At 36.8% G+C, this 12484-nt stretch overlaps 1 protein-coding gene across 1 annotated transcript in view; it reads left to right on the forward strand.

The window, feature by feature from the left end:
* PPP1R13B (protein phosphatase 1 regulatory subunit 13B) overlaps positions 1 to 12484 on the forward strand; it is a 72512-nt gene that overhangs the window by 17519 nt on the left and 42509 nt on the right. The window contains exon 2 of the mRNA XM_080345558.1: positions 10212 to 10359. Within this exon, the coding sequence (XP_080201684.1) occupies positions 10212 to 10359 (148 nt within the window). The remainder of the gene's footprint in view (positions 1 to 10211; positions 10360 to 12484) is intronic.

Genomic DNA, 12484 nt, shown 5'->3' on the forward strand with positions numbered 1-12484 from the left:
TGAATCAGAGGATACTAATCTGCAAGTTGAGAGTACTTATTTCTATGTATTGAGTTGTCATGAACCACGTAAGGGGTTTGGGAAATCGAACATCAACTGATCAGAGCAGAGAGTCTTTCAAGAGGAGTCTCCAGCTTCTACCTTTTAATAATAGTTGTGTGTATCATGAAAGATAATACATGGCCCACATATGGAATGCAACAAAATTTCAAAGCCTTGTTCTGTAAAGAATAAAAATCTCTCTATTTGTGACGTATGTTGCCTAGTGGGGAAATGTGCACAGCAAGAGCTCGTCGGTATACCTAGAATTATCCCTGTGTTCTGAAGTCTCTTACATGGTAACTAGCGTCGTGACAGTCCTTTGGTAGAATTATTTGCGTCAAGGAGCAACAACACGATCTCTTGCTGTTTCTCCAGATGTAGCAATTTAGGAATCAAGCCAACAGATAATACGATTCAGGGATGTTGAACTCATTCTGTAGCAAGTGCCAAATTACATTTTCCACTAGGAAACATCACAAGAGGCATGCATGTTTTATAGATTTCTCTAACTTTAGGCTGTGTTCCTTTAGCTAATGACATTAAATATTGCACTTGGACAGACTCCCTTTTAATTTAATAGCTACATTTGTAATGCAACCTCTTTTATTCTTTTAACTTGTCTCTTTTCAGCTATACCCATTTTCCCTTCTGTAGCCACATGTTTACTGCCCATCTTTTAAATTAATTTATCCGAGTCTCAGCACCTGCTTGCTTTTAGCAGAACCATCCGAATCTAAAAGAAGGCATTCCAATGTTGGGACAAACAACAAACAGCTTCTGTGAAGATAGTATCTGGAGAACTGGCAGTGGTTTAGTACTATGAATTGAATGTGACTTCTAGTATAGTCTAAAATATGATCTATAATATCTTAAATGATCGTGTCACTCATCTGTCTGAGGCAGATGCTAGAAACTGAACATTTGTTAGGTCAGTTGTGGGTTGGTTTTTTTTAGCCCTAGTCATGTCGTGCACCTCACAGTCCGTAGAACACCCACTGGAGTCTGTGGGTTCTTGTGTTGTTTACACAAGTGAACTTTAAGTTGCTGTTGTTTTCATTAGGTATTGTTTTCCTAGAGCTCTGGAAGTCTTTCAGTTAACTACTACAATACCTTTCATTTAATAATCTGTAGATCTGTCTTGCTTAGTTGTATGTAAATATGTGTCCTTCCTCTAGAAAAATGTTGGCTTATTTTTCTGTCCTACAAAAAGCCTGCCACTGAAGGAGGCTTCAAGTTCCAGATCTACAGCTGATGCTGTAGCTTTTTATCTTTCAGTAACAAAGAGCAAGAAAGTCTAATAAGTATTTCTTCAGCAAATAAATATCAAGTAGGTGTAGGTTTTTGAAGTAGTCTGAATCCTGTTGAACACCTGCTGTCACATATGGAAGCTCATTTACTGAAGAGGGCAAAGGCAACAGTCTTGAAAGTCCTGCGAGGAAGTGTCGGTGGTTTTTGTCAGTTCTTTAAGCCATTGCATACGTGTAGGCCTTATACAAATGTAGGAAAATCTTGTTCAAGGATTTCTTCTAGTGCTGTACCTCCACATATCTATAAGAGGAGTTAAATACTTTTATATTTTTATTTTATTTTTTAATTCAAGTTATTTCTGTGCTCTAGCAAGAGCTGTAATTTTATACCCCATCACAAAGTCTGTTGGTGCAAGTCTGGCAATACTATGTTTTTTCTTCTGGTTATGTTTTCTGTAGCCGGGTTTCTTGTGCAGAGCCTGATGAAGGTGGATGTCAACGTGAATCAATTTTTTTTTCTTGTGGTGATTGCAAAGTGGTAAGTTAATGCAAACTAGTGTACGAGCTTACACAAAAAATGCTTTTGTGAGATAAGTATAGTCAAAGTAGCTTTAAACAACATTAAATTTTCAGATTTGGTCAAAACTACAAGCATTATCCAAGAATAATACTAACTTATTTTTATTTTTGAGTAATCTTATAAATGCTTATGTTTATCAATAGTGAAATTTATGGGTTTAATGTTTGTTAGTAGCCCATAGCCAAATGCTATATATTTTTAATTTCTGAGGCTTGCTCCCCATTTTGTGAATTCTTTTCGCAGGCTATATGGAGGCAGTTGGCTTCAAATTTGAAAGTGTAGTATGAAACATGCTGTTGGTTTGACAAGTCTGCAGTTTGCCAGAAAACCTGACTCAGTTTTGTATTCTTTGCAAACTGAAGTATGTTGGTTGTACTACCTTTGTGAATTTTACTAATGCAGTTAAAAAGACGTTAACGGACTTGACATTTTGGCCTGAACTTGAAGTGTGTACAGCTTGGATGTGAGGGAGTGTGTTCAGAAATATGGGAATTTAATGTAGTTATTTCTCACCCCATATACGGAGAAGAGGAAAAGATGTCAAAGGAAAGAAGTCTTCTGATGAAAAGCACAGTAATTGATAATAAATTTGCTGTATGCCTTGATGCTCTTATTTTAAATAGGACTTTTAAACATATTGCAAGAAATTCTTCAAGAGATCTATTTTTAAAAATGACAGATTATTCTGAAGTTTAACAATTATTGGAACAAAACATGCTGGTGAATAACTTGTTTATTAGGTGGACATTAAATGTTTGGTTTTAATATAGGGAAGTGAAATGGTTTAATCTTACTACTATTTTTCTGGGATTTACACATAGTAATCAACAACAGAGATTTGTTTGAGATTTGCCTGAAATTCAACAGTATAAAAAAAATACTCATGACATGACTCAAGAATGTATCTTTAGATGGCTTTAATTAAAACAGTTTTGTGGTTATAATTTCATAGTCTGATTTCTTTTAAAATGAAATTGCTTAAAGCTTCAACAAATGAAATCTATAATCTTAAGAAGGGACAGTGTTCATATTGCAAATAAAGCTAAAACTGCTTCAGTGCTTGAAATATGCAACTAGAATTTCTAACAGCTGTAGCTGATGCAAGATTTATGTAATGGCATGAATTCCAGGCAAGCAAACTTGCATGAAATAATTGAAATAATGAAATAATTTGTAACTTTTTTTTCTCTGACTATTCTGTCTGCAGACTTGTGCATATTAGCATGTCTCATCAACAAATTTTCACCTCTTCATATTTTGCTTGTATCTCATTCTGTAATTTTTCTATTAACTAAAAGCCTCAGTCTTAATTGAAGTTCATATTTGATTGATGTGGCCTTGACATATCAGTAAGATCTGATATTGGATGTTTTAGTTAAAACTACTCCAGTAGAACCTTAAGTGTAGTAAGCTCCTGGGACTCCAAGTCAGCAAAGTCGAGGATGAAAATTATCAAAACCTCTTGGGAGATGTTGAGGTCTTTACCTTACAAAAGAGATATACTTTGAATAAGTCTTTTATTTGCTCATTGTTCTTGTCTTGGAGTTGTAGGCACCACTAAGTGAATCGTAGAATCAAGTGCTCTGAAATGGTAAAACACAAGATCATGAGTGGATTTTTTGGAACTCTTTATTAGGGAAAAATGCATGGTGAGAAGGAAATGGTTTCACATTCTCATGAAACAGAAGGAATAAAGTTGGCATTTCTATCAGAAATATGTTTTGTACTTTAAGTTCATTGCGTGTCAGCCTTTTAATCATAGACATTTCATATATTTGAAATGTCTGATCACTCTTCTGCTGGAGGAAGAGGGTGTTGTTGCCGTTGTTGCATCTTACTTTAACACAATTAAATTTATAGGTTGGTTAAAAAATAAAAGGCAAAGTGAAAATCTAATAAGACTAAACAATGGCGTGTGAATTTACTGGTATTAAATATCCAATATATTCTTAACTCCCAATAATATGCTTGATAATGCTTAAATTGGCAGAAGTTCTTAACACAAAAATATCTATTATCCACTATACCCTTAGGCTTTCCTATATCTAAATTTGGGTAATAAGAGCAATGGATAGCACAAAGGGAAAATTTAGAGGGTTTCATTTTCTTGGGATGTGACTTTTTTTTTTCCTTAACCTTTTGTTCACTGCTGGAATGATCTTGCTTCTAATCTTTCATAGATGTGACTTTTCTAGATTACTGTGGTGTTGTGGATGTAAAATAGGTTATATGTGGGAAGAGTAATGATCATCTGATCCATTTTTGCCAGGAACCCATGTTTTGAGTGGAAACACATGATTTAGTTAAAAACATATGTAAAAAGCCAGCTGAGTAATTTCTCATCTTCATCCCCAAAACTTGCTATTTCTCTTTTTTCTACTTGAATATGTGATCATTACTATAAGAAAATAATCTCAAACTTGTTTTAAATTCTAATTTTTCAGCATGTCCTGAAACAGTACTTGTGTGATTGCTTTCTGATAGCTTAAATAATTCAATTTTCTGCAAGTAGGGTATCAGGAGAAAAGTACTTATATGGACTGTATAAATTAGTATTTATTGTATCATCTATCTGAGTTAGTTAATTAAGTTTGGCATAAGGCAATGGAAGTGTGGGTGTACAGTTTATTCCTTCTCAAGCACCAGTGTTTCAGGTCTTGTTAGCATAAGATAGTAGCTGAGTAAGATGTATTTCTTGTCTCCATGAAAATTGTTGTTAAAGAGGATCTAATTCAATGTATACCTGTTTTTTAATTCAGGACATTAGCTGAAAATTTAAAAAGTTGTATTTTTTTCAGTAAGATTGTAGAAAAATGGCAAGGCAAAGGCTTCATTCAGCAGTTGGAGTTTTAGTTTTCTAGGCCATTTCTGAAATAAGAAACAACATGCTATATCAGCTGCCATCCTCTGGTTTTATGGTGGTGGTCAAGTTTTATTCCAGTTGTAAGTAATTGCATTGTACTAGGGGAGTGCAAATGGATTTGCAAAGCTCAAGCAGGGAAGTCAAGGTGGTTTCTAGGACAGGCTGAACAAGCTCACATACAACAGAAGAAATCAGACTCATTTGAAAGATGATTTGTTTCTCTACAGCAGCATGTAAGACATTTGGTTCTGGCCTTGTGGGATCTCTGCTGTGGTAGACAAGTTATGAACGTGTCTCTGCTGCACAGCTCTTGGGCTCTTGGTTTGAAATGAAGTAAGAGATGAACTGGACAGTTGGAAAGTCTAAGTAGACAAAACAATATTTATCAGCCTGATTGACAGTGCTAGTCAGCATATTGACAGTTTACTTTGTCCAATATGTGTTGTAGCCACAACAGCAAAGGAGGGTCTTCAAGGAAAATAATGAGGTTGCTTTGCAGGTGCCCATGAGGTGTGATGAGCAACACGGGAGAAAGCATGAAAGCACCTGCTTAGTGTGTGAAGAGTAGAAACTGGTTTAAAGGACCAATTCAGCATCGACTTCTTGATATGGAGTAAAAATGATAGGGAAGAAGATTCCATGTCACAATGGGGAAGTGAAGACCAGGAAATTGTGATTACCAGGGCTGACACAGAAACGCAACATGGTCAAAGGTGTACAGAATCATTTTTTGCTGTGATAGGCATCATGAGTGAAAGAGGCACACCAGTGAAAAGCTGGGACACTAGTAGGTGAGTTTTCATTCTGAGAGCTTTAGGTAGACCAACCACAAACACCAAAAGCCCAAAACCTAGTGATGTATGTTTTACATTTTATGCAGGAAAACTAGAGGTAAATCTGAGACACAAGACTGAGAAAATGATTGATGTCAGCAATACCTGCATTACAGCTCATAGTGATAGATACCTGTGTGTTTTTATGGGTGTGAAATCTAGAGAGTCATTGGAGAAAAGTGGCCAAGGACTGTGTTACAGCTGTATGGAACTTGAATTGATAACTAGGCATTCACAAGAGATGACTGAAGATTGTAAACATTTTAGCTTCCTTAGCAAGAGATCAGGTTTCAAAAAATAGAACTGTGTTACGTCTATGGATGATGTCTATTGAAATTTTTGTAGGTGACATTATCCGTCCGTGGAAAGAGATGAGATAGTAAGTGAGGATAAAGATCTTGTAGACTTATCCATCTTTACCTTCTTGAGAAACTGCAGGGATTATTGTGTCCTTTAAATGACATGGGAAGTATTTTTGGAAGAGAAGAATTGGGCTGGGAACAGAACAAGGGGAGACAACAGCTTGGAGGAGGGATGTCAAACTAATTTTCACTGGGGGCCACATCAGCCTCGCGGTTGCCTTCAAAGGGCCGAATGTAATTTTAGGACCATATAGATGTAACTACTCTGGTGAAAATGAGTTTAACACCCCTGGACTAGAGGAACTCATACAGCTATTTGACATCATCTGTCGGGCAGAGATCTGAGTAATGCAAGTTGGAGTGTAGCCATTGGTTTGGTAGCAGGAGCAGCAGAGTAACACGTAACATCCCTGTCTGGGTTGAGGAGGAGCGAAGTGTAGGGCTGAGGTGACTTACTCATGAGTGTTGGTTTGATCCTGTTGTGTGACATTGTGTCCATGTGTTAAAAGTTTTGAATGAGTGAAAAGAGAGATTATCAAGTAAATGCTACAACGGATATGTTCTCTTTTTAAAGAATATGGATTTTAACAAGTTAAGTTTTTACGGTTGTTCCTATTTAGGAATCAATTTAAAATGAAAATCAAGGGGGTTATCAGTATTCTTGTGCCCTAATCTTTGGCGATTAATACTTTTTCATGAAGCTGATTTGCTGCAGTAGGTGTACAGTGTAGTTCATGTGTATGCTTTACTCATATTCTTCAGCAGCAAATTTCCAGGCTCATCAATGCTTCTTTGTATTTTATCACTATGAAATACCTCTGATTCTTATTCCACCCCCACCACAAATAGCGACAGCTATGGCACTAACTTGAAAATCTGATTAATACTGGAGTATATTAATAACGTTCAATATTTTGAGTCTTCTTGCATATATTTCAGGACGTCTGTTTCACAGCACAGTAGTTCAGTTTTTTTAGTGTTACTCAGACAACCTGTTAAAAATAAATCCTTACTTCATGAGCTTTGCTTGAGGTGTAGTGACAACAGTTGGCTACAGCACCTTGCCTCCTCATTAGTGCAACACCTCTCCCTGGGCTGTCTAACAGATGATATTGTGGGTGACACCCGCCTTTGGAGAAGACAGTACTGGTGCATTTGGAGATGAGAGAAGAAAGTGGTGTGCTCAAGGTAGAGCAAATTTTGGCTTGGTCTTGCAAATGGGACTGTGAGTTCATATAGCAGTTGAGGTCTGAATGTATGGAGAACTGGATGAGATATATGGGATAACTCACACCTCCAAAGCTTTGTTTTCTTTTTCAGCCTGTCTGCAAGTGCAGACAGATAATCTTAAATACATTAAATGAGTTTTCTCGGCCAGTGTTATCTTTAGAACAACGGAAAAATCGAAACTTGGAAACCATGTAAACCACATGATGATAGGTCATTCTACTTATCTATTCATAACAAGAAAGCAGGTCTTTTGGACAAATGCTAAATTGGCAGTATGCATCATATCATAACTTCGGTATGGTCAGGTGCTCTTGTCATTCTCATAAAGTTTGAGAAACTTGGGTTTTGTTGTGAAATTACTATGAAATGTTATGGGTAAACTGTATTTATAATATTGGCATTAATAATTCTCTGTCAGACTGGTGTTGTTTAATTTAACTTACTGAATTATTATATATTCCTTAAATTTACTGCAGAGAAAAGAAAAAGGAGAGGGGGAAAAAAAGTGTTTTCTATCACCCCTGTGGCTAGAAGAACTAGTGGGCTCAAATAGTGGCAAGGAAAGCTTTGACTAGATTTCAAGAAACTTCTCCTTGCAACAGGAATCCTGGATTTCTGAGGTGAATGGTTCAGGGAAGTGGTGGAATTTCCATCATGAAAGGCTTTTCAGAACAGGTTAAACAAGCATCTCTGCAGAATAATGTAGGTATAGTTGATCCTGCCTGAGGCCAAGAGACTGCATTAGATGACCTCTTAAGTTTTCTTCTCAGACTGTTGTTTTATCTTCATATATGACTCTTTGAGATCAAATTCCACTACTAGATTCCACATCAGATATTTATTCTGGAACCCCACAGCCACTAAATATTGAGACTCTGTCTGAATCTTCTGCAGGGGAAAAATAACCATGAGCTGTGTACAGTGGTTAGTTACATGCACTTTCATTATTATCTGTGGCTGCATCCTATAACTTCCTCTTAGCTTCTGCTATAGCTTTTGATATAGCTTCCTTTAGCGCTGCTGTTGGAGAAACGCGGGTGAATTCTAGTGTGTTTGCAGCCGTGGATGACTGCTTCTTGTGTTCAAGTATAGTGATTTGAAAACCTCAGGATGGAGTATGCAAACTTGGCAGGCTGAAGGAGAATAGAAATAGGGACTAAAATAGCCTGGAGGACTGACGAGGAGACTGAGAGCTTGAGCCTGGGCTGTCTTGGAAATTGTCCTGTGCCTACTTCTGAAGTAGACAGACTGCTCTTGCTCAGCATCTAGCTGTTATTAATGCAAATCTCCAGTTTGGTGCATGTATATGTCCCACAGATAAAAGTGTTATGAATGTTTTTGAGAATTGCCTAGGCAAATTGAAACACAACTCTGTTTAAGTGGAGGGTGCTCATTTAATGAAGAGCTTTTAAATAATTAAGTTTAATCTTTGTGGTTCAATATGTGATGCTACATTTTATTTTCTGGAAAGATCTGAAAGAACTTTCTTTGCAGACAATATTACTCATTTTGTGACTGTCTTTAGGGACAATTATTATTATTATTATGGTATCTTTATCATTTAAACATCATGTTATCTCTGTTTCATGCCCATGAGTTTACAGAACAGAATTGTGACTACAGATGAGAAATTAAGGTGCAGATAAAGAGAGTGGTTAAAAGTATCAGTTTAATTTTAAGCAGGAGTTTAGGGTCGAGTACCTTTTAGATGATTTAGTGTAACATAGGAATACCTATCTTTGAATATAGCCTTTATTGGTCCTCAACCAGTCTCACTCGGCAAAAAAAAATAATCATGTCAGCATCATTGCATTAGGACCTTGTTTCTTGGTAGAATGTTTTTGATCTTTTCCTTCTTACAAGCTGTTAACTATATGCTTCCAGCTTCTGCAGTAAACTACATGATGTCCTATAGAACAAATATCAAGAATACTGTATAAGGCAGAGGCCCTACAGAACAAATATTGAGAATACTGTATAAGGCAGAGGCCCTTAATAGGGGGAATATAGCAAATTAACATGTTATTAATAATAATATCATAACACATATGAGCCAAGGGGGTGAGGTGGGTTAAGTTAGTGTGCACAGTTTTTGAGTGTTTGACTTAGCACGAAGTTACACCTGCTAATGTGAAGAGGGATGGGAGTATCTCTGGATGGATGTATTTATGCACATGTTTATTTAAGGTGGTGCAAGGAATTTGAACAGAAGTTCACACCGACCTAGGTTAGTACTAGCTCTTAGTGCTACGCTTTCCCCTCTATAGATACCATCCCACTTTTTCTTGTTTCTATTTTCCTTGATGTCAAGTCATCTTTAACATTGTTAAGCAGGGGGTGGAGGGAAGAAAAGCTATTTTCTGTTTTGTGGCTATTTTCCAACTGGAATAGCTGGGAGCGGTTGCTAGAGGAAAAGTACTCTTTTGATGTTGTAACTTTGAGAGCAGAGAGCACGCGTAGTTCCGCTGTGGGAAGGTTCCACGTACCGTCTGATCAACACAGTGAGCTCGGGGACTGGTGCCAAAGCAGGACAGAAAGAACTGACTTCTCAGAGGTTTTTAGCTCTAGCAAGTATGCTAAGCAAATGCACTCTCCTGAAAAATGTGACACCAAAGGCTTACAATGTAGCCAAATATAACTGTATCTTCAGACAAATTGCAAAAATTGCATCCATCATGCAAAGGGTTGCCCGCTTGTGAACCCTCAGGTTACTTTGCCAAAGTATGCGTTTATTTGCAACATTTAAATGCTATGATTTCAAGCATCTAACATAGCCAAAACTTGTTCCTTCCTTCCTAGCCTTATTTTCAGACAGAACTAAACCATTTCAACTGAAGTATTTTTTAAAAATTGTTAATTCAGTGCACAGTCAAAAAAAATCAACAAAAGAACTTAAGCTTTGGCAAAGTTACAAGAAACTGAAAACTATTTGATGGATCGTGGTAACCAACCATAAGCATACATTTCCATTTACAGGGGAATTAGAAATCTTACCCGTAACTTTTTTCTTGTAATTTTTTTTAATATTCTGCTACTTTTCTTTTTCTCTTTCAGATGATATTAACCGTGTTTTTGAGCAACAATGAACAGATTTTGACAGAAGTTCCAATTACACCAGAAACAACCTGTCGCGATGTAGTAGAGTTCTGCAAAGAGCCTGGAGAAGGAAGCTGCCATCTGGCTGAAGTATGGCGTGGAAATGGTAAGTAAAATGTTCAGTGGAAATTGATGCAAATATATGTACCAATTATAAAAAAGACTGACTTTTCAATATTAATGATTTCAAATTGTACTTTGTTTTGTTCTGGTTTGTTTTTTTTCCTAGCAAACTTTGATGCAACGTATGGTAATTCAGTACCTGTAGAGATTAATGCAGTTCTTGGATTTTTCTTTTTCTTCTCTGTTTTCTTCCTCAGCATGGAGTATTTGATAAAATGCATGTGTAAGATATGTTAATGTTCTGTGTTTCAGTTTTTCAAATTACATAAACGAAGTATTCAGTGTCCAGATTATAAAAATAACTAAAAAAAAAATTATGAAGGGGATATTTTCACTTCTAGAAGCCATTTATTTCAAATAGGCATACAGCATCTATAGGATGAAGGGTATTTAAATGACAATTCATAATGTCAGTGATCTTCTCTTTCAGTAAGTGGGTGCAGATCACCACCTGCATTCTTTCCAATCTAATTTCCTCACTATTAAGCCTGTGAAGGCAACTTGAAATTTAAGAAGGGGTATAGATTTTTTCCTTCTGTATCATGAATAGCAGATGTTCTGCAGGCAGAATTGTGTCAGAATTGGACATAGGATCTCCAGCTTCTTCATGAACATTTCCTCTCAAAGATTTGACAGCCTCCCTTGGGGCAGGTAGCAGTTCGTGCCTGTATCCTATTTGTGTTGCAGTTGCTGTTTCATAGAATAATGGGGTGGGCAATTTTTTCCAGGAGTGTGTCAAAACAGCTCTATTATGAATTCTGTTTTGAGATGGATTCTTGCAATTGCTTATAGCACAAGCCTCCAGGTTATAGTATATCGATGTGTAGATGTGAGTAGAATCGGTGGCTGGGGAGGTTCTTATCCCTCAGCTACTAAGGTCACCCCTGTTCAAGCTGTTTATGTCATCTGTTTTATATAAAGATTGATGAGGTCATAACTTGGAATTTAATTCTTAAATTTTGTATTGAGAGGTTTTATCTTGGTCAGGGGCTTTTTATCAAGGAGACAAAACAGACATTCAGGTGCATTTGGAGATATTAAGTGTTAGCAATCTAGCACATTTTTGTCCTGGGGAAGCTATTCTTCCTCTTCTCTAAACTGTTCTAAGACACTGTAAAGGGAAAAGGTGCCTCAAAAAGTGGTCTCCTAACTGGATGGGAACTCACAGAGTTTAGGTAAGAGTGAGGAGGGGATAAGTTAAGCATATCTGCAGTTGTAGGAATACAAATTCAGTTCATTCTTAGTTAGAAAACCATCTTAAAGATAAAACTTAAGAGAGAGTTAAAACTATTTCAATTTGGAAGTTTAGATTATGGAGAGTCTATGATGCCCAGTGCATCACATAAATTCCTAAAATGGATCTGCAGACTGTGTTTAACTGCACTCAAATATCCCTAATATTTTCCCGTCACTTGTCTGTGAAACTCTAATATATGGTATTATTTGTTCTTCTGCTTGCACAGTACTTTGAGGGTGCACTTCTTAAAAAAATGCAGAGAATGTTGTCAACTAAGTTCAAAGAGTCACTGGAAACTGTAGCTAGTGATCCACAGCATCTTTCTGGGAAACTTATGCCTTGCAACCCTGGCAAGTGCAAGCACACATTTTCTATAATAACTTCTGAGATTGAGAAAATATTTTATTTGTGGATGTAATACACTATTTCTCAAAGCGTTAGTTATCTAAAGCTAGAAGTTTCTATAAAGTGGAAAATAAAACTTACCCAGGAAGTTGTGATGTTGAGACTAAAACTAAAATTGGATATGTACCCTGTGAATTATGCATCTTCGGTCTCATAGTCAATAGAGATCTAGATATTACTGTGAGCAGAACATGGAGATCACAGCTAGTCGTTATCTGTTCCATGTTGATCATCTAAGCTTGCCCAATTTTCTGACGTAGACATCTACACACAGACAGCTACGTTTAGGAGCAGAATCCTGCCCAAGGTTTCTACGTGTTGAATGGGTCTGTCAAACTTTTCAAAATGTGCTTGTGACTCCAAGTTTCTTTTAAAACTTGCATGAAGGTGCTTTCACAAATGTAGCTTCACTTGCTAAGGTGATAACTGTGTAGATCTATTTCATTTGAAGTGTGGAACAGGAAAG

This window comes from Nesoenas mayeri (assembly GCF_963082525.1).
Source record: "Nesoenas mayeri genome assembly, chromosome: 5".
NCBI classification, from domain to species: Eukaryota; Metazoa; Chordata; class Aves; order Columbiformes; family Columbidae; genus Nesoenas; species Nesoenas mayeri.